A 22235-nucleotide genomic window follows, 5' to 3' on the forward strand; every position below is an offset into this window, starting at 1 on the left:
TGGTGAGGCTAAATGCTAATGCTACGTCCTGTGTGTTAATATGGATATGGTGAGGCTAAATGCTAATGCTACGTCCTGTGTTAATATGGATATGGTGAGGCTAAATGTTAATGCTACGTCTTGTGTGTTAATATTGATATGGTGAGGCTAAATGCTAATGCTACGTCCTGTGTGTTAATATGGATATGGTGAGGCTACATGCTAATGCTACTACGTCCTGTGTGTTTGTGTGTAGCCGCGGGGAGCTCTAGAGAATGCTTTGAAGGGTCATGCCAGCAGCATACGACAGATCCACAAAGAACAGGTCGTCCCTATGGAGCAGGCCATGGTAAACCCCACACCCCGGACGCGCACTCATATATACACACTCACCCTATGGAGCAGGCCATGGTAAACCCACACACCCCGACGCGCACTCACATACACACGTACTCACATATACACACTCACCCTATGGAGCAGGCCATGGTAAACCCACACACCCCGACGCGCACTCACACACACACTCACCCTATGGAGCAGGCCATGGTAAACCCACACACTACACACTCATATACACACGTACTCACATATACACACTCACCCTATGGAGCAGGCCATGGTAAACCCACACACTACACACTCACATACACACGTACTCACATATACACACTCACATACACACTCACCCTATGGAGCAGGCCATGGTAAACCCACACACCCCGACGCGCACTCATATACACACTCACCCTATGGAGCAGGCCATGGTAAACCCACACACCCCGACGCGCACTCACACACACACGTACTCACATATACACAATCACCCTATGGAGCAGGCCATGGTAAACCCACACACCCCGACGCGCACTCACATACACACACTCACATACACACACACATACTCACATATACACACTCACATACACACACACACACGTACTCACATATACACACTCACATACACACGTACTCACATACACACGTACTCACATATACACGTACTCACATATACACACTCACATACACACACACACGTACTCACACACACACGTACTCACATATACACACTCACATACACACACACACGTACTCACATATACACACTCACACAAACACACACACACGTACTCACATATACACACTCACATACACACACACACATACTCACATATACACACTCACACAAACACACATACACGTACTCACATATACACACACACACATACTCACATACACACACTCACATACACACGTACTCACATATACACACTCACATACACACACACACGTACTCACATATACACACTCACATACACACACACACGTACTCACATATACACACTCACATACACACACACGTACTCACATATACACACTCACATACACACACACGTACTCACATATACACATACACACGTACTCACATATACACACTCACATACACACACACGTACTCACATATACACACTCACATACACACACACACGTACTCACATATACACACTCACATACACACACACACGTACTCACATATACACACTCACATACACACACACACGTACTCACATATACACACTCACATACACACACACACGTACTCACATATACACACTCACATACACACACACGTACTCACATATACACACTCACATACACACACACACGTACTCACATATACACACTCACATACACACACACGTACTCACATATACACACTCACATACACACACACACGTACTCACATATACACACTCACATACACACACACACGTACTCACATATACACACTCACATACACACACACACGTACTCACATATACACACTCACATACACACACACACGTACTCACATATACACACTCACATACACACACACGTACTCACATATACACACTCACATACACACACACACGTACTCACATATACACACTCACATACACACACACACGTACTCACATATACACACTCACATACACACACACACGTACTCACATATACACACTCACATATACACACTCACACGTACTCACATATACACACTCACATACACACACTCACATACACACACACACGTACTCACATATACACACTCACATACACACACTCACATACACACACACACGTACTCACATACACACACACACACGTACTCACATATACACACTCACATGTAAACAGTCTTTCTCCCAATTACCTGGTAAGAGACAGCTTGACTGATTTCTGTTCTTCCTCAACGTTCCTGCTGTTCTCTCTCCCTCTCTCCCTCCCTCCCTCCCCCTCCCTCCCTCCCTCCCTCCCTCCCTCCCTCCCTCCCTCCCTCCCTCCCTCCCTCCCCTCTCTCTCTCTCTCTCTCTCATTTCTTCTCTCCCTCCCTCGGCTTCTCTCCTTGTCTTTCTTTCTCACTAATATTCACATATAAATGGTGGCCCAGAAATTTGTCCGAGCGCGGGTAAGCTTGGTGTCTGTGTGTAGTTTGTGTATATTTCTACACAGAGCTTCAGAAACTACCCCTTGACTTTGCTGTTGTGTTGCAGCCTGAATTTAAAATGGATTTTAACATTTAGATGTTGTATCAGTGACACAATAGCCCATAATATCCAAGTGGAATAATGTTGTTGTTTTTTCAAAATGTTTACAAAAGTAATTACAAATGAAAAGCTGAAACGTCTTGAGTCGATAAGTATTCAAACCCTTTGTTGTTCTGGCCTTAATAAGTTCAGGAGTAAAAATGTGCTGAACAAGTCACATAATAAGTTGCATAGACCCAGTCTGTGTACGATAATAGTGTTTAACATGGTTTTGGAATGACTACCTCATCTCTGTACCCCACACATACAATTACACTATATATATATATATATATACAAAAGTATGTGGACACCCCGTCAAACTAGTGGATTTGGCTATTTCAATCCGTTGCTGACAGGTGTATAAAATTGCGCACCCAACCATGCATAGACGAAAACTGTCAGTAGAATGTTCATTATTGTGATGTGGAAACGTCTAGGAGCAACAACGGCTAAGCCGCAAAGTGGTAGGCCACACAAGCTCACAGAACGGATCAGCAGAGTGCTGAACAACGCCACTACCGAGATCCACACTGGAGGCAACGTCAGCACAACAACTGTTCCTCGGGAGCTTCATGAAATGGGTTTCCGTGGCCGAGCAGCGGCACACAAGCCTAAGATCACTGTGCGCGATGCCAGAAAAAGCGTCGTCTGGAGTGGTGTAAAGTTCACGGCCATTGGGACTCTGGAGCAGTGGAAACACGTTCTCTGGAGTGATGAATCACGCTTCAACATCTGGCAGTTTGACGGACGAATCTGGGTTTGGCGGATACATGGAGAACGATACCTGCCCCAATGCATAGTGCCAACTGTAAAGTTTGGTGGAGGAGGAATAATGGTGATAGGCTGCTTTTCATGGTTCGGGCCCCTCAGTTCCAGTGAAGGGAAATCTTAACGCTACAGCATACAATGACATTCTAGATGATTCTGTTCTCCCAACTTTGTGGTAACAGTTTGGGGAAGGACCTTTCCTGTTTCAGCATGACAATGCTCCAGTGCACAAAGTGAGGTCCATACAGAAATGATTTGCCGAGATCGGTGTGGAAGAACTTGACTGGCTTGCACGATGCCCTGACCTCAACCCCATCGAGCGAATTTGGGATGAATTGGAACCCCGACTGTGACCCAGGCCGAATCGCCCAACCTCACTAACGCTCTTGTGGCCGAATGGAAGCAAGTCCCTGCAGCAATGTTCCAACATCTAGTGGAAAGCCTTCCCAGAAGAGTGGAGGCTGTTATAGCAGCAATGTTCCATCATCTAGTGGAAAGCCTTCCCAGAAGAGTGGAGGCTGTTATAGCAGAAATGTTCCATCATCTAGTGGAAAGCCTTCCCAGAAGAGTGGAGGCTGTTATAGCAGCAATGTTCCATCATCTAGTGGAAAGCCTTCCCAGAAGAGTGGAGGCTGTTATAGCAGCAATGTTCCAACATCTAGTGGAAAGCCTTCCCAGAAGAGTGGAGGCTGTTATAGCAGCAATGTTCCAACATCTAGTGGAAAGCCTTCCCAGAAGAGTGGAGGCTGTTATAGCAGCAATGTTCCAACATCTAGTGGAAAGTCTTCCCAGAAGAGTGGAGGCTGTTATAGCAGCAATGTTCCAACATCTAGTGGAAAGCCTTCCCAGAAGAGTGGAGGCTGTTATAGCAGCAATGTTCCAACATCTAGTGGAAAGCCTTCCCAGAAGAGTGGAGGCTGTTATAGCAGCAATGTTCCAACATCTAGTGGAAAGCCTTCCCAGAAGAGTGGAGGCTGTTATAGCAGCAATGTTCCAACATCTAGTGGAATGTTGGCAAACAGGATGCATGTTTTCAGTATTACTTTAGTGCCTTGTTGCAAACAGGATGCATGTTTTGGAGTATTACTTTAGTGTCTTGTTGCCAACGGGGTGCATGTTTTCAGTATGACTTTAGTGCCTTGTGGCAACAATAGTTACACTCTTGACTTAAATCTACCTGAACATCTGTGAAAAGATCCTGGACAACCAATATTTTCAAGCATAGTGGTGGCTGCATCATGTTATGAGTATGCTTGTAATTGTTAACGATGAGGGAGTTTTTCAGGATAAAAGCCTGAACATGGTTGTCAAGCAACGATCAACAACCAATGAGCTTGAAGAATATTTTAAAGAACAATGGGCAAACGTTGCACAATCCAGGTGTGGAAAGAGCTTAGAGACTTATCCAGAAAGACTCCCAGCTGTAATCACCTTTAGAGACTTACCCAGAAAGACTAACAGCTGTAATCACCTTTAGAGACTTACCCAGAAAGACTCCCAGCTGTAATCACTCTTAGAGACTTATCCAGAAAGACTCCCAGCTGTAATCACTCTTAGAGACTGATCCATAAAGACTCCCAGCTGTAATCACTCTTAGAGACTTATCCAGAAAGACTCCCAGCTGTAATCACTCTTAGAGACTTATGCATAAAGACTCCCAGCTGTAATCACTCTTAGAGACTTATCCATAAAGACTCACAGCTGTAATCACTCTTAGAGACTTATCCAGAAAGACTCCCAGCTGTGATCACTCTTAGAGACTTATCCAGAAAGACTCACAGCTGTAATCACTCTTAGAGACTTATCCAGAAAGACTCCCAGCTGTAATCACTCTTAGAGACTTATCCAGAAAGACTCCCAGCTGTAATCACTCTTAGAGACTTATCCAGAAAGACTCCCAGCTGTGATCACTCTTAGAGACTTATCCATAAAGACTCACAGCTGTAATCACTCTTAGAGACTTATCCATAAAGACTCACAGCTGTAATCACTCTTAGAGACTTATACAGAAAGACTCACAGCTGTAATCACTCTTAGAGACTTACCCAGAAAGACTCCCAGCTGTAATCACTCTTAGAGACTTATCCAGAAAGACTCCCAGCTGTAATCACTCTTAGAGACTTATCCAGAAAGACTCCCAGCTGTAATCACTCTTAGAGACTTATCCAGAAAGACTCCCAGCTGTAATCACTCTTAGAGACTTATCCAGAAAGACTCCCAGCTGTAATCACTCTTAGAGACTTACCCAGAAAGTCTCCCAGCTGTAATCACTCTTAGAGACTTATCCAGAAAGACTCCCAGCTGTAATCACTCTTAGAGACTTATCCAGAAAGACTCCCAGCTGTAATCACTCTTAGAGACTTATCCAGAAAGACTCCCAGCTGTAATCACTCTTAGAGACTTATCCAGAAAGACTCCCAGCTGTAATCACTCTTAGAGACTTACCCATAAAGACTCACAGCTGTAATCACTCTTAGAGACTTACCCAGAAAGACTCACGGCTGTAATCACTCTTAGAGACTTATCCAGAAAGACTCCCAGCTGTAATCACTCTTAGAGACTTATCCAGAAAGACTCCCAGCTGTAATCACTCTTAGAGACTTACCCAGAAAGACTCCCAGCTGTAATCACTCTTAGAGACTTATCCAGAAAGACTCCCAGCTGTAATCACTCTTAGAGACTTATCCAGAAAGACTCCCAGCAGTAATCACTCTTAGAGACTTATCCAGAAAGACTCCCAGCTGTAATCACTCTTAGAGACTTATCCAGAAAGACTCCCAGCTGTAATCACTCTTAGCGACTTACCCAGAAAGACCCCCAGCTGTAATCACTCTTAGAGACTTATCCAGAAAGACTCCCAGCTGCAATCACTCTTAGAGACTTACCCAGAAAGACTAACAGCTGTAATCACTCTTAGAGACGTACCCAGAAAGACTCCCAGCTGTAATCACTCTTAGAGACTTATCCAGAAAGACTCACAGCTGTAATCACTCTTAGAGACTTACCCAGAAAGACTCCCAGCTGTAATCACTCTTAGAGACTTATCCAGAAAGACTCCCAGCTGTAATCACTCTTAGAGACTTATCCAGAAAGACTCACAGCTGTAATCACTCTTAGAGACTTATCCATAAAGACTCCCAGCTGTAATCACTCTTAGAGACTTACCCAGAAAGACTCCCAGCTGTAATCACTCGTAGATACTTACCCATAAAGACTCCCAGCTGTAATCACTCTTAGAGACTTATCCAGAAAGACTCACAGCTGTAATCACTCTTAGAGACTTACCCATAAAGACTCCCATCTGTAATCACTCTTAGAGACTTACCCAGAAAGACTCACAGCTGTAATCACTCTTAGAGACTTACCCAGAAAGACTAACAGCTGTGATCACTCTTAGAGACTTACCCAGAAAGACTCCCAGCTGTAATCACTCTTAGAGACTTACCCAGAAAGACTAACAGCTGTGATCACTCTTAGAGACTTACCCAGAGAGACTCACAGCTGTAATCACTCTTAGAGACTTACCCAGAAAGACTCACAGCTGTAATCACTCTTAGAGACTTACCCAGAAAGACTCCCAGCTGTAATCACTCTTAGAGACTTACCCAGAAAGACTCCCAGCTGTAATCACTCTTAGAGACTTATCCAGAAAGACTCCCAGCTGTAATCACTCTTAGAGACTTATCCAGAAAGACTCACAGCTGTAATCACTCTTAGAGACTTATCCATAAAGACTCCCAGCTGTAATCACTCTTAGAGACTTACCCAGAAAGACTCCCAGCTGTAATCACTCTTAGAGACTTACCCATAAAGACTCCCAGCTGTAATCACTCTTAGAGACTTACCCAGAAAGACTCACAGCTGTAATCACTCTTAGAGACTTACCCAGAAAGACTAACAGCTGTGATCACTCTTAGAGACTTACCCAGAAAGACTCCCAGCTGTAATCACTCTTAGAGACTTACCCAGAAAGACTAACAGCTGTGATCACTCTTAGAGACTTACCCAGAGAGACTCACAGCTGTAATCACTCTTAGAGACTTACCCAGAAAGACTCACAGCTGTAATCACTCTTAGAGACTTACCCTGAAAGACTCCCAGCTGTAATCACTCTTAGAGACTTACCCAGAAAGACTCTCAGCTGTAATCACTCTTAGAGACTTACCCAGAAAGACTCCCAGCTGTAATCACTCTTAGAGACTCACCCATAAAGACTCCCAGCTGTAATCTCTCTTCGAGACTCAACCAGAAAACTGTAATCACTGCCAGAGGTGCTTCTACTAAGTATTGACTCAGGGGTGTGAATACTAATGTACATTAGATATTTCTGTATTTCATTTTCAATAAATGTTCTAACATTTCTCAAAACATGTTTTCAATGTGTCATTATGGGGTTTTGTGTATCGATGGGTGAGAATAAAACGTCTATTTAATCCATTTTGAATTTAAATTGTAAGACAACTAAATATAAAATAAGTCAAGGGGTGTACTTTCTGTGTGTGTGTATATACCAGTCAAGGGGTATACTTTCTGTGTGTGTGTATATACCAGTCAAGGGGTGTACTTTCTGTGTGTGTGTATATACCAGTCAAGGGGTGTACTTTCTGTGTGTGTATATATACCAGTCAAGGGTGTACTTTCTGTGTGTGTGTATATACCAGTCAACGGTTTGGACACACCTACTCATTCAATAATGGTGTTGTTCTGAACAGTGTTGTGTATTTGTGTTGTAATACTCTGTGGTACTTGGTGTGTGTTGTAATACTCTGTGGTACTTGGTGTGTGTTGTGATACTCTGTGGTACTCGGTGTGTGTTGTGATACTCTGTGGTACTCGGTGTGTGTTGTGATACTCTGTGGTACTCGGTGTGTGTTGTAATACTCTGTGGTACTCGGTGTGTGTTATAATACTCTGTGGTACTCGGTGTGTGTTGTAATACTCTGTGGTACTCGGTGTGTGTTGTAATACTCTGTGGTACTCGGTGTGTGTTGTAATACTCTGTGGTACTCGGTGTGTGTTGTAATACTCTGTGGTACTCGGGAATGGGTGAATGAAACATGGCCCTCTTCAGTAACTAGACCTATCTGAAACATGGCCCTCTTCAGTAACTAGACCTATCTGAAACACGGCCCTCTTCAGTAACTAGACCTATCTGAAACATGACCCTCTTCAGTAACTAGACCTATCTGAAACATGACCCTCTTCAGTAACTAGACCTATCTGAAACATGGCCCTCTTCAGTAACTAGACCTATCTGAAACATGGCCCTCTTCAGTAACTAGACCTATCTGAAACATGGTCCTCTTCAGTAACTAGACCTATCTGAAACACGGCCCTCTTCAGTAACTAGACCTATCTGAAACACGGTCCTCTTCAGTAACTAGACCTATCTGAAACATGACCCTCTTCAGTAACTAGACCTATCTGAAACATGGCCCTCTTCAGTAACTAGACCTATCTGAAACATGGCCCTCTTCAGTAACTAGACCTATCTGAAACATGGCCCTCTTCAGTAACTAGACCTATCTGAAACATGGCCCTCTTCAGTAACTAGACCTATCTGAAACATGGCCCTCTTCAGTAACTAGACCTATCTGAAACATGGCCCTCTTCAGTAACTAGACCTATCTGAAACATGACCCTCTTCAGTAACTAGACCTATCTGAAACATGGCCCTCTTCAGTAACTAGACCTATCTGAAACACGGCCCTCTTCAGTAACTAGACCTATCTGAAACATGGCCCTCTTCAGTAACTAGACCTATCTGAAACATGGCCCTCTTCAGTAACTAGACCTATCTGAAACATGGCCCTCTTCAGTAACTAGACCTATCTGAAACATGGCCTCCTCCTCTCTTCCAGAGCACCCTCAGCCAGAGCATCCGGCTACTGCAGAGGACAGCTGAGGAACTACCTGTGAGGACACACACACTCACACACACACCCACGCACACACATACACACACACACACACACACGCAAGCAAGCACGCACACACACCCTAACTCACCTGTCTCTCTCAGGTGAAGGTGACTAACGTCCTTAGTGCCATCGACGAAGCAGAGTACCTCATCACACACAACGCTTCACGCGTGGTTAAACAGGTAAACGCACTACGGACGGACGGACGGACGGACGGACAGACACAATGCTTCACTACGGACAGACAGACAGACAGACGGACAGACACAACGCTTCACGCGTGGTTAAACAGGGCACTACGGACGGACGGACGGACGGACGGACGGACGGACAGACAGACAGACAGACAGACAGACAGACAGACAGAGACAGACAGACACTCTAAACAACCTCTCGTTGTCCTGCAGGAGAGAGATGTCTACATGCAGAGCCTGGTTGGATACTTCAGACAGTACACAGACTGGGTCAAAAACTCTGTAAGTTATCAAGTTAGAGTTATATACTGCCGTTCTGAAGTTCAGGGGTCACTAGAAGGCAGTGGAACACAGGAGTGATGGTTGCTGATAATGGGCCTCTGTACTCCTATGTAGATATTCGATTAAACATCAGCCGTTTCCAGCTACAATAGTCATTTACAACATTAACAATGTCTACACTGTATTGCTGATCAATTTAATGTTTAATGTTAATCTTTCAAAAACAAGGATGTTTCTAAGTGACCCCAAACTTTTGAATGCTAGTGTGTATATATATATATACATTTAAATTCCTGACATTTAATCCTAGTAAAAATTCCCTGGTTTAGGTCAGTTAGGATCACCACTTTATTATAAGAATATGAAATGTCAGAATAATAGTAGAGAGAATAGAACATCTGTGGGCAGAACTGAAAAAGCGTGTTTGAGCAAGGAGGCCTACAAACCTGACTCAGTTACACCAGCTCTGTCAGGGGAATGGGCCAAAATTCACCCAACTTATTGTGGGAAGCTTGTGGAAGGCTACCCAAAACATTTGACCCAAATTAAACAATTTAAAGGCAATGCTACCAAATACTAATTGAGTGTATGTAAACCTCTGAACCACTGGGAATGTGATGAAAGAAAATAAATGCTGAAATAAATAATTATCTCTAATATTATTCTGTACAATATTGTTCTGTTTAGCTAGATCTGTACCTCTCCTCCAGTCCCTCCAGTCCTAACCTCTCCTCCATAATGAAATGTGTCCTAGCTGACAGGGAGGTGTCTCAGTGTCAGCCCATCAGTAACCTCTCCTCCATAATGTAATGTATCCTAGCTGACAGGGGAGGTGTCTCAGTGTCAGCCCATCACTAACCTCTCCTCCATAATGTAATGTATCAGCCCCTAGCTGACAGGGGAGGTGTCTCAGTGTCAGCCCATCAGTAACCTCTCCTCCATAATGTAATGTATCCTAGCTGACAGCTGGGAGGTGTCTCAGTGTCAGCCCATCAGTAACCTCTCCTCCATAATGTAATGTATCCTAGCTGACAGGGGAGGTGTCTCAGTGTCAGCCCATCAGTAACCTCTCCTCCATAATGTAATGTAGGTGTCTCTAGCTGACAGGGGAGGTGTCTCAGTGTCAGCCCATCAGTAACCTCTCCTCCATAATGTAATGTATCCTAGCTGACAGGGAGGTGTCTCAGTGTCAGCCCATCAGTAACCTCTCCTCCATAATGTAATGTGCTGACAGGGGAGGTGTCTAGCTGACAGCTGGGAGGTGTCTCAGTGTCAGCCCATCAGTAACCTCTCCTCCATAATGTAATGTGTCCTAGCTGACAGGGGAGGTGTCTCAGTGTCAGCCCATCACTAACCTCTCCTCCATAATGTAATGTATCCTAGCTGACAGGGGAGGTGTCTCAGTGTCAGCCCATCAGTAACCTCTCCTCCATAATGTAATGTATCCTAGCTGACAGGGGAGGTGTCTCAGTGTCAGCCCATCACTAACCTCTCCTCCATAATGTAATGTATCCTAGCTGACAGGGAGAGGTCTCAGTGTCAGCCCATCACTAACCTCTCCTCCATAATGTAATGTATCCTAGCTGACAGGTGAGGTGTCTCAGTGTCAGCCCATCAGTAACCTCTCCTCCATAATGTAATGTATCCTAGCTGACAGGGGAGGTGTCTCAGTGTCAGCCCATCACTAACCTCTCCTCCATAATGTAATGTATCCTAGCTGACAGGGAGGTGTCTCAGTGTCAGCCCATCACTAACCTCTCCTCCATAATGTAATCCTAGCTGACAGGGGGAGGTGTCTCCAGTGTCAGCTGCCCATCACTAACCTCTCCTCCATAATGTAATGTATCCTAGCTGACAGGGGAGGTGTCTCAGTGTCAGCCCATCACTAACCTCTCCTCCATAATGTAATGTATCCTAGCTGACAGGGGAGGTGTCTCAGTGTCAGCCCATCACTAACCTCTCCTCCATAATGTAATGTATCCTAGCTGACAGGGGAGGTGTCTCAGTGTCAGCCCATCAGTAACCTCTCCTCCATAATGTAATGTATCCTAGCTGACAGGGGAGGTGTCTCAGTGTAAGCCCATCACTAACCTCATTGACTCCATGGAGATCGTTGCCTGCAGCTTCATAGTCGACTCAGTGGTAAGATACACAGGAGCTGTCGGTGTGTGTCTGTGTGTGTCAGTGTGTGCTGTTTGTGTGTGCTGTCTGTGTTTGTCGGTATGTGCTGTGTGTGTGCTGTCTGTGTTTGTGTGTTTGTCGGTATGTGCTGTGTGTGTGCTGTCTGTGTTTGTGTGTTTGTCGGTATGTGCTGTGTGTGTTTGTCGGTATGTGCTGTGTGTGTGTGTCGGTGTTTGTGTGTGTGTCGGTATGTGCTGTGTGTGTTTGTCGGTATGTGCTGTGTGTGTGTGTCGGTGTTTGTGTGTGTGTCGGTATGTGCTGTGTGTGTTTGTCGGTATGTGCTGTGTGTGTTTGTCGGTATGTGCTGTGTGTGTTTGTCGGTATGTGCTGTGTGTGTTTGTCGGTATGTGCTGTGTGTGTTTGTCGGTATGTGCTGTGTGTGTTTGTCGGTATGTGCTGTGTGTGTGTCGGTATGTGCTGTGTGTGTTTGTCGGTATGTGCTGTGTGTGTTTGTCGGTATGTGCTGTGTGTGTTCGGTCTGAGTTAATGTTATATATCTCTGTGTTCTAGAACACGTTCTGGTTCGGTCTGGGTGGTTGCTGTGTGTTCTAGAACACGTTCTGGTTCGGTCTGGGTTAATGTTATATATCTCTGTGTTCTAGAACACGTTCTGGTTCGGTCTGGGTGGTTGCTGTGTGTTCTAGAACACGTTCTGGTTCGGTCTGGGTTAATGTTATATATCTCTGTGTTCTAGAACACGTTCTGGTTCGGTCTGAGTTAATGTTATATATCTCTGTGTTCTAGAACACGTTCTGGTTCGGTCTGGGTTAATGTTATATATCTCTGTGTTCTAGAACACGTTCTGGTTCGGTCTGGGTTAATGTTATATATCTCTGTGTTCTAGAACACGTTCTGGTTCGGTCTGGGTTAATGTTATATATCTCTGTGTTCTAGAACACGTTCTGGTTCGGTCTGGGTGGTTGCTGTGTGTTCCTGGTTCCCAGCATCATCCTGTCAGTCAAACTGGCCAAGTACTACAGGAGGATGGATACGGAGGATGTGTTTGAAGAGTAGGTACACACACACACACACACACACACACACACACACACACACACACACACACACACACACACACACACACACACACACACACACACACACACACACAGCAGTGACTAGGATCTGGTTTCACATGACCACAAAGGGAAAACAACGGTGGGTTCTCTTCATGACAGACAGCTCTCCCAACAAATCACGAGGCAGACAACTCTCCCAACAAATCACGAGGCAGACAACTCTCCCAACAAATCACGAGGCAGACAGCTCTCCCAACAAATCACGAGGCAGACAGCTCTCCCAACAAATCACGAGACAGACAACTCTCCCAACAAATCACAGACATGACAGACAGACATGACAGACAACTCTCCCAACAAATCACGAGGCAGACATGACAGACAGACATGACAGACAACTCTCCCAACAAATCACGAGGCAGACAGCTCTCCCAACAAATCACGAGGCAGACAACTCTCCCAACAAATCACGAGGCAGACAGCTCTCCCAACAAATCACGAGACAGACAACTCTCCCAACAAATCACAAGGCAGACATGACAGACAACTCTCCCAACAAACTCAGACAACTCTCCCAACAAATCACGAGGCAGACATGACAGACAACTCTCCCAACAAATCACGAGGCAGAGACAGACAACTCTCCCAACAAATCCCACGAGGCAGACAACTCTCCCAACAAATCACGAGGCAGACAACTCCCAACAAATCACGAGGCAGACAACTCTCCCAACAAATCACGAGGCAGACATGACAGACAGACATGACAGACAACTCTCCCAACAAATCACGAGGCAGACATGACAGACAGACATGACAGACAACTCTCCCAACAAATCACGAGGCAGGCAGACAGCTCTCCCAACAAATCACGAGGCAGACAACTCTCCCAACAAATCACGAGGCAGACAACTCTCCCAGCAAATCACGAGGCAGACAACTCTCCCAACAAATCACGAGGCAGACATGACAGACAACTCTCCCAACAAATCACGAGGCAGACATGATAGACAACTCTCCCAACAAATCACGAGGCAGACATGACAACTCTCCCAACAAATCACGAGGCAGACATGACAGACAACTCTCCCAACAAATCACGAGGCAGACATGACAGACAACTCTCCCAACAAATCACGAGGCAGACATGCAGACAAATGACAGACAGACAACTCTCCCAACAAATCACGAGGCAGACATGCCAGACAACTCTCCCAACAAATCACGAGGCAGACATGACAGACAACTCTCCCAACAAATCACGAGGCAGACATGCCAGACAACTCTCCCAACAAATCACGAGGCAGACATGACAGACAACTCTCCCAACAAATCACGAGGCAGACATGCCAGACAACTCTCCCAACAAATCACGAGGCAGACATGCCAGACAACTCTCCCAACAAATCACGAGGCAGACATGACAGACAACTCTCCCAACAAATCACGAGGCAGACAGACAACTCTCCCAACAAATCACGAGGCAGACATGCCAGACAACTCTCCCAACAAATCACGACGCAGACATGCCAGACAACTCTCCCAACAAATCACGAGGCAGACAACTCTCCCAACAAATCACGAGGCAGACATGACAGACAACTCTCCCAACAAATCACGAGGCAGACATGACAGACAACTCTCCCAACAAATCACGAGGCAGATATGACAGACAACTCTCCCAACAAATCACGAGGCAGACATGCCAGACAACTCTCCCAACAAATCACGAGGCAGACGTGCCAGACAACTCTCCCAACAAATCACGAGGCAGACGTGCCAGACAACTCTCCCAACAAATCACGAGGCAGACATGACAGACAACTCTCCCAACAAATCACGAGGCAGACATGACAGACAACTCTCCCAACAAATCACGACAGGCAGACAAATGCAGACAGACAACTCTCCCAACAAATCACGAGGCAGACATGACAGACAGATAGACAACTCTCCCAACAAATCACGAGGCAGGCAGACATGCCAGACAAATGACAGACAACTCTCCCAACAAATCACGAGGCAGACATGCCAGACAACTCTCCCAACAAATCACGAGGCAGGCAGACAACTCTCCCAACAAATCAGAGGCAGACAACTCTCCCAACAAATCACGAGGCAGACAAATCACGAGGCAGACAGCTCTCCCAACAAATCACGAGGCAGACATGACGAGGCAGACAACTCTCCCAACAAATCACGAGGCAGATCCCAACAAATGACAGACAGACAACTCTCCCAACAAATCACGAGGCAGACATGCCAGACAACATCCAGACAACTCTCCCAACAAATCACGAGGCAGACATGCCAGACAACTCTCCCAACAAATCACGAGGCAGACAAATGAGGCAGACAACTCTCCCAACAAATCACGAGGCAGACAAATCACGAGGCAGACAACTCTCCCAACAAATCACGAGGCAGACATGCCAGACAACTCTCCCAACAAATCAGGCGACGACAGAACTCTCCCAACAAATCACGAGGCAGACATGACAGACAGACATGATAGACAACTCTCCCAACAAATCACGAGGCAGACATGACCCAGACATGATAGACAACTCTCCCAACAAATCACGAGGCAGACATGACATGGCAGACAACTCTCCCAACAAATCACGAGGCAACACGACAGACATGCCAGACAACTCTCCCAACAAATCACGACGCAGACATGCCAGACAACTCTCTCCCAGACAAACAAATCACGAGGCAGACACTCTGCAGACAATTCTCCCAACAAATGACAGACAGACATGCCAGACAACTCTCCCAACAAATCAGGCAGATATGACAGACAACTCTCCCAACAAACAGACAGACATGCCAGACAACTCTCCCAACAAATCACGAGGCAGACATGCCAGACAACTCTCCCAACAAATCACGAGGCAGACGTGCCAGACAACTCTCCCAACAAATCACGAGGCAGACATGACAGACAGCTCTCCCAACAAATCACGAGACAAGACAAATGAGGCAGACAACTCTCCCAACAAATCACGAGGCAGACACTCTCCCAACAAATCAGACCAACAACTCTCCCAGACATGAGGCAGACAACTCTCCCAACAAATCACGAGGCAGACATGACAAACACATGAGCAGACAACTCTCCCAACAAATCACGAGGCAGACAACTCTCCCAGACAAACACGCAGACAACTCTCCCAACAAATCACGAGGCAGACATGACAGACAACTCTCCCAACAAATCACGAGGCAGACATGAGGCAGACAACTCTCCCAACAAATCACAAATCACGCAGACATGCAGACAAATCACGAGGCAGACAACTCTCCCAACAAATCACGAGGCAGACATGACAGACAACTCTCCCAACAAATCACGAGGCAGACATGACAGACAACTCTCCCAACAAATCACGAGGCAGACATGCGAGGCAGACAACTCTCCCAACAAATCACGAGGCAGACAAATGAGGCAGACAACTCTCCCAACAAATCACGAGGCAGACAACTCTCCCAACAAATCACGAGGCAGACATGACAGACAACTCTCCCAACAAATCACGAGGCAGACATGACAGACAACTCTCCCAACAAATCACGAGGCAGACATGACAGACAACTCTCCCAACAAATCACGAGGCAGACATGCCAGACAACTCTCCCAACAAATCACGAGGCAGACATGACAGACAACTCTCCCAGACAACTCTCCCAACAAATCACAGACAGACATGACAGACAGACATGATAGACAACTCTCCCAACAAATCACGAGGCAGACATGACAGACAACTCTCCCAACAAATCACGAGGCAGACATGACAGACAACTCTCCCAACAAATCACGACGCAGACATGCCAGACAACTCTCCCAACAAATCACATGACAGGCAGACAACTCTCCCAACAAATCACGACGCAGACATGACAGACAACCTGCCAAACCTGCCGGTGTACCTGGGATAACCTATCCATGGGATAATCGATCCCTGCATAGTGGGAGTTGCCACTGGACCCCACCACAACAGGTGAATGATCTCCACAAATCAAGGTGGCTTGGACCAATGGGGAGCCACAAGAGTCAACAGCAAGCCCCTGAGGCGCACCCTCTCCAACGACGGCCGAATCAGCTTCACAGGAGGAAATGTGTAAAGGAGGATCCGAGGCCAGTGAAGTGCTCGACTCCCTCATCGAGGAAAACCAGACGACAATGCAAGTTGTGTAATGTGATGTCTGAAGATCTATGTCGGCCCTGCTGAAGATTTCCCTTATCTGGGAGAACACCACCCCTGAGAGTGGAGGCTAATCTGCACCCAAATTGAGGCAACCGGGGACATGTGTTTCCTGAAGTGACAGCATGTGCACACTGCTCCCAGCAATAGGGAGCGATCCAAGTTGAGGAGGTAGTCTCTCCCCGTCCCCGTTGATGCACGCCACCACTGGCCCGACCAAAGCAGGGAAAGCGCCTTAGTGTCAGATATACCGGTAGGATCTCTGGGTAATTGATATGCAGTGCGATCCACACCAATGTCGATACCCCCAGAATCGGTTGCCTTTCTAACAGCGCACCCCACCCTCAGGGAAAGCGCCTTAGTGTCAGATATACCGGTAGGATCTCTGGGTAATTGATATGCAGTGCGATCCACACCAATGTCGATACCCCCAGAATGCCTTTCTAACATATGTAGGATCTCTGGGTAATTGATATGCAGTGCGATCCACACCAATGTCGATACCCCCAGAATCGGTTGCCTTTCTAACAGCGCACCCCACCCTCAGGGAAAGCGCCTTAGTGTCAGATATACCGGTAGGATCTCTGGGTAATTGATATGCAGTGCGATCCACACCAATGTCGATACCCCCAGAATCGGTTGCCTTTCTAACAGCGCACCCCACCCTCAGGGGAAAGCGCCTTAGTGTCAGATATACCGGTAGGATCTCTGGGTAATTGATATGCAGTGCGATCCACACCAATGTTGATACCCCCAGAATCGGTTGCCCCAGACCCACCCTCAGGGGAAAGCGCCTTAGTGTCAGATATACCGGTAGGATCTCTGGGTAATTGATATGCAGTGCGATCCACACCTGATACCCCCAGAAGTTGCCTTTCAACAGCGCACCCCGCCCTCAGGGGAATGTGTCTGTTGTGATCACCTTGTGGGATACAACTGAGTCCATGGGAGCCCCCTGACAATAGCAGAGGGTCCCAGCACTGGTTCATGGCCCATAGACCTGACACCCAAAGTGACCGGCTTAGGCTGCGAAATGCATCCAGGTGAGCGGTTAGCACTCAGCGCTGGAAGGGCCACATGAACAATAGCCCAAGGGGAACAACTTACATCACAGAAGCCATTGTCCCTAGTAGAAGTAGGGAGTAGGCACGGGCAACAACGCCCTTTGTGACATAACCAAAGTTTGGCTGAGCAGAACCGGAACTCAGACACCCTCTGTGGGGATAGAAAAGCATGATATGCAAGTGAGTCTAGCTCAGGACCTAGAAACAGAATGCGCTGATGTGGAGTCAGACAGGTAACTTTTCTGGTTTCTTTGGAAGACTAGAGACTGAATACAGGACAGTAGATTGGATGTGTGTTACATTTCTTGCTCCCTCGACGACTCCGGAGGCGGCTTGTGAGCATTTTGAGTTTGTAGACTCTGAGGTGCTTGCTGAGGGCACATAGGTCTCGAATGGGACGTAAAGTACTCTCCCTTTTCGGAACCAGGAAATACCGGCTGCACCAGCCATCTTGGATCTTCAACGGATTTTGCCTGCTTCTGGAGACGGGGGGATATTTCCTCCCTCAAAACAGGCGCTGAAGCCTCGGGAATAGTCGACCTGATGACGCTGCAGAAGCGCGGAAAGACGAACAACAAGTTGTAGCCTGTACCCCGACATCACTGTTCACGTAACCTAACTTAGCAGGCATAAAAAAGAAAAGCCAGAAACTAGGTCCCCTACATACTGGTTTTGACGAGAAGAAAAATAACTGTCGGGGAGGTTCTGTTCTGTTCAACCAATCTAGTAAATGAGTGTCACCTTGGAGTGATGCCTTGTTAATGTCCAAAAGCAGAAGTCACGTCATAGTCGCTCTCTCCATTTCCCCTGAAAACCCAGAACATCTGGCTGTTGCGGACCCTGCAGAGGCTACTATTCGTATGATCCAGGGCGACACTGTGCATGCCCGCCATTGGTCAGAGCAGACAGCGAGCCTCCCATGACTCTGAAGGGGTGGGACACCACTTTGTGGACTGGGAGAGATTGGAATTGGAAAAATAACCACCACTCTTGTGAGTCCGAACATGGAGAAGCGACCCTTTTCATTGAACTCACATGCAGGAGACACACGTTTTGAAACCCGTGAACATTGCGGAACTCAAGGTTGAAGAAACTGTATTGTGCCATGGTTTGCCTAAAGCCCGGCCCACTCTGGGTACCAAGGCTCAGTGATCAGTGACGTACCCTGATTGGCCACTTGGGGGTACTGTTGTCACAACGAGCCTCACTCGGTTAAGGCGGTAAGACGGTAACCGGCCGGCACCCAGCACCGGTAGAGACAACAATACATCAGCCTCAACTGTCAGTAAGAGTGTCCATGATTAAGTCTTTTAATGAAGAGATTGAGATAAGTGTTTGATGAGTGTTTGTTGCAGCTCGTTCCAGTAGCTAGCTGCAGTGAACTGAAAAGACGAGTGACCCAGGGAAGAGAGGCAAGCGGTGGGGCTTACCCACCGAGCCTGGCCGCCCTCTGTCTGATAGCCACCCGTAACCGGCAACAGAGCGTACAGGAGCCGGGTTGAGCCGGGCAGCACAGACCTCAGGCAGACATACCGCAACTATGACTCAGCCAAGTCGAGCACCCAGGAGAGGAAGTCAGTATCAGAAACACCAAGGCCCCTCAAGAATGCTACAGGATTGTCAAGAGATCCTGTGCCGTGGAGTTTGGGAACAGCCGGGGACTGATACCATCTCCTAGTCCACTGCTACTGATACAGTCTCCCAGTCCACTGCTACTGATACCGTCTCCTAGTCCCAGTCCACTTCTACTGATACCGTCTCCTAGTCCCCTAGTCTCCCAGTCCCCTAGTCTCCCAGTCTCCTAGTCTCCCAGTCTCCTAGTCCCCTAGCCTCCTAGTCTCCTAGTCCTCTAGTCTCCTAGGCCCCTAGTCCCCTAGCCTCCTAGTCCCCTAGTCTTCTAGTCTCCTAGGCCCCTAGTCCCCTAGCCTCCTAGTCTCCTAGTCCCACACAAACTGATTAGAGCACCACGAAGCATCTCTTCTGTCCTTCTCTTTCTGTCATTGGTCTCTCTTTTATTCTTTCTCTCCTTCTCTACCTCTCTCCTCCTTTCCCCCTCTCCTCTCTCTTCTCCCCTCCCCTCTTCTCTCCTCCCCTCCCCTACCCTCTCCCCTCCCTCACTCGTTGTGTATTTTGATGCTGTTAATAATGGTAAATGTTCTGTTCTCTACCTAAGGGGCCAAGAAAACTGGTAGAAGAAGAAGACAGTCTCCCAGCCTCCCAGTCTCCTAGTCCCCTAGTCTTCTAGTCTCCTAGGCCCCTAGTCCCCTAGCCTCCTAGTCTCCTAGTCCCCGAGTCCCACACAAACTGATTAGAGCACCACGAAGCATCTCTTTGTCCTTCTCTTTCTGTCATTGGTCTCTCTTTTATTCTTTCTCTCCTTCTCTACCTCTCTCCTCCTCTCCTCTCTCCTCCTCTCCTCTCCTCCCCTCTTCTCTCCTCCCCTCTCGTCTCTCCCCTCCTCCTCTCTCCCTCCCTCACTCCTTGTGTATTTTGATGCTGTTAATAAATGTTCTGTTCTCTTCCTCAGGGGCCAAGAAAACTGGTAGAGAAACAAAGGTGGGAAAGAGAACAAAACAACAACAACCCAAGAAGACAGAACTCTGCTGATCTCCGCCCCACAACAACCTGATTGGATAAGGACCTTAGCTGCCAGCCAATTACAGTAGCCCAAATGATGCCCTGTACGTTCCATCGCCCAATCACATCACTAGTTCTGTCTGACGTCACCGTAGTTTCTGAACATTACACCTGTGTGAACATGTTGGTGGATAATTTCTATATAGTTGATTTGATATATCAGAGTTATTATAGACAAGTGTTGTGTTTGTTTCTACTCAGCTGGAACCACTGACTCGTCTCAACGACTTGTACATTTTATACGCTTTCAACACCTTTGAAAGTTTTATATATTTTTAATATAATATGTTAGCATGTTAGCGGACGCTAGCTACCAAACCATGTTAGCATGTTAGCAGACGCTAGATACAAAACCATGTTAGCATGTTAGCAGACACTGGCTACCAAACCATGTTAGCATGTTAGCAGACACTAGATACAAACCATGTTAGCTACCAAACCATGTTAGCATGTTAGCAGACACTGGCTACCAAAACCATGTTAGCATGTTAGCAGACACTAGATACAAAACCATGTTAGCATGTTAGCTAGCGGACGCTAGCTGCTTGTTGTTTGACAGCTTGTAACCATCGCATTGACTTTGATGTCATATCTGTGATGTCATATCGGTGATGTCAGGACTGTGATGTCACGACTGATGTCACTTCAGGCTCTGAATCTGTGAATAAAGATGTCAGTTCGCTGAGTTACACCGTCTCCACTGTCTTTCGTCCTGCTGTCCGTCTGTCCGTCCATCTATACATAAACTCAGCAACAAACAAAAAAACGTCCTCTCACTGTCAAATGTGTTTATTTTCAGCAAACTTAACATGTGTAAATGTTTGTATGAACATAACAAGATTCAACAACTGAGACATAAACTGAACAAGTTCCACAGACATGTGACTAACAGAAATGCAATAATGTGTCCCTGAACAAAGAGGGGGGTCAAAATCAAAAGTAACAGTCAGAATCTGGTGTGGCCACCAGCTGCATTAAGTACTATATATATATATATATATACTTAACTTATATATATATATAAGTACTGCAGTGCATCTCCTCCTCAGTGCGTCTCCTCCCCAGTTAGCTAACATAACATCCCTCTGTTATAGCCAGCTAGCTAACAGAGCATTCCTCTATTTGAGCAGGGTGTTTCAGTAGGCTAAACTAGCCAGCTGCATTAAGTACTGCAGTGCATCTCCTCCTCAGTGCATCTCCTCCCCAGTTAGCTACATCCCTCTGTTATAGCCAGCTAGCTAACAGAGCATTCCTCTATTTGAGCAGGGTGTTTCAGTAGGCTAAACGAGCCAGCTGCATTTGCTAGCTAAGTAAGTGAAACTGAAAGTGAAAAAAATGACACTCTCTCGCTCTGTCTCTCTCTTGCCTCTCCTTCATTTTTTAAAGAAATACATTTGTTGAAAACT

The 22235-nt window shown here is 46.5% G+C and overlaps 1 protein-coding gene across 3 annotated transcripts; it reads left to right on the forward strand.

Annotated features, from left to right (window-relative positions):
* The first annotated feature begins 240 nt into the window (after window positions 1-240).
* On the forward strand, window positions 241-21245 carry LOC127918165 (prominin-1-A-like). Of its 3 annotated transcripts, XM_052501443.1 has the most exons (8): window positions 241-328; window positions 2414-2431; window positions 9182-9235; window positions 9343-9423; window positions 9649-9717; window positions 11770-11859; window positions 12793-12908; window positions 20720-21245. In XM_052501443.1, the coding sequence occupies exons 1-8, from the start codon at window positions 314-316 to the stop codon at window positions 20736-20738; spliced, it is 462 nt and encodes a 153-aa protein (XP_052357403.1). In that variant the 5' UTR covers window positions 241-313; the 3' UTR covers window positions 20739-21245. The 3 variants fall into 3 exon arrangements, with proteins under 3 accessions (XP_052357403.1, XP_052357405.1, XP_052357404.1); XM_052501445.1 differs by lacking the exon at window positions 11770-11859; XM_052501444.1 differs by lacking the exon at window positions 2414-2431.
* Window positions 21246-22235: the final 990 nt, after the last annotated feature.

Source organism: Oncorhynchus keta, unplaced genomic scaffold (genome assembly GCF_023373465.1).
Source record: "Oncorhynchus keta strain PuntledgeMale-10-30-2019 unplaced genomic scaffold, Oket_V2 Un_contig_1346_pilon_pilon, whole genome shotgun sequence".
Taxonomy (NCBI): domain Eukaryota; kingdom Metazoa; phylum Chordata; class Actinopteri; order Salmoniformes; family Salmonidae; genus Oncorhynchus; species Oncorhynchus keta.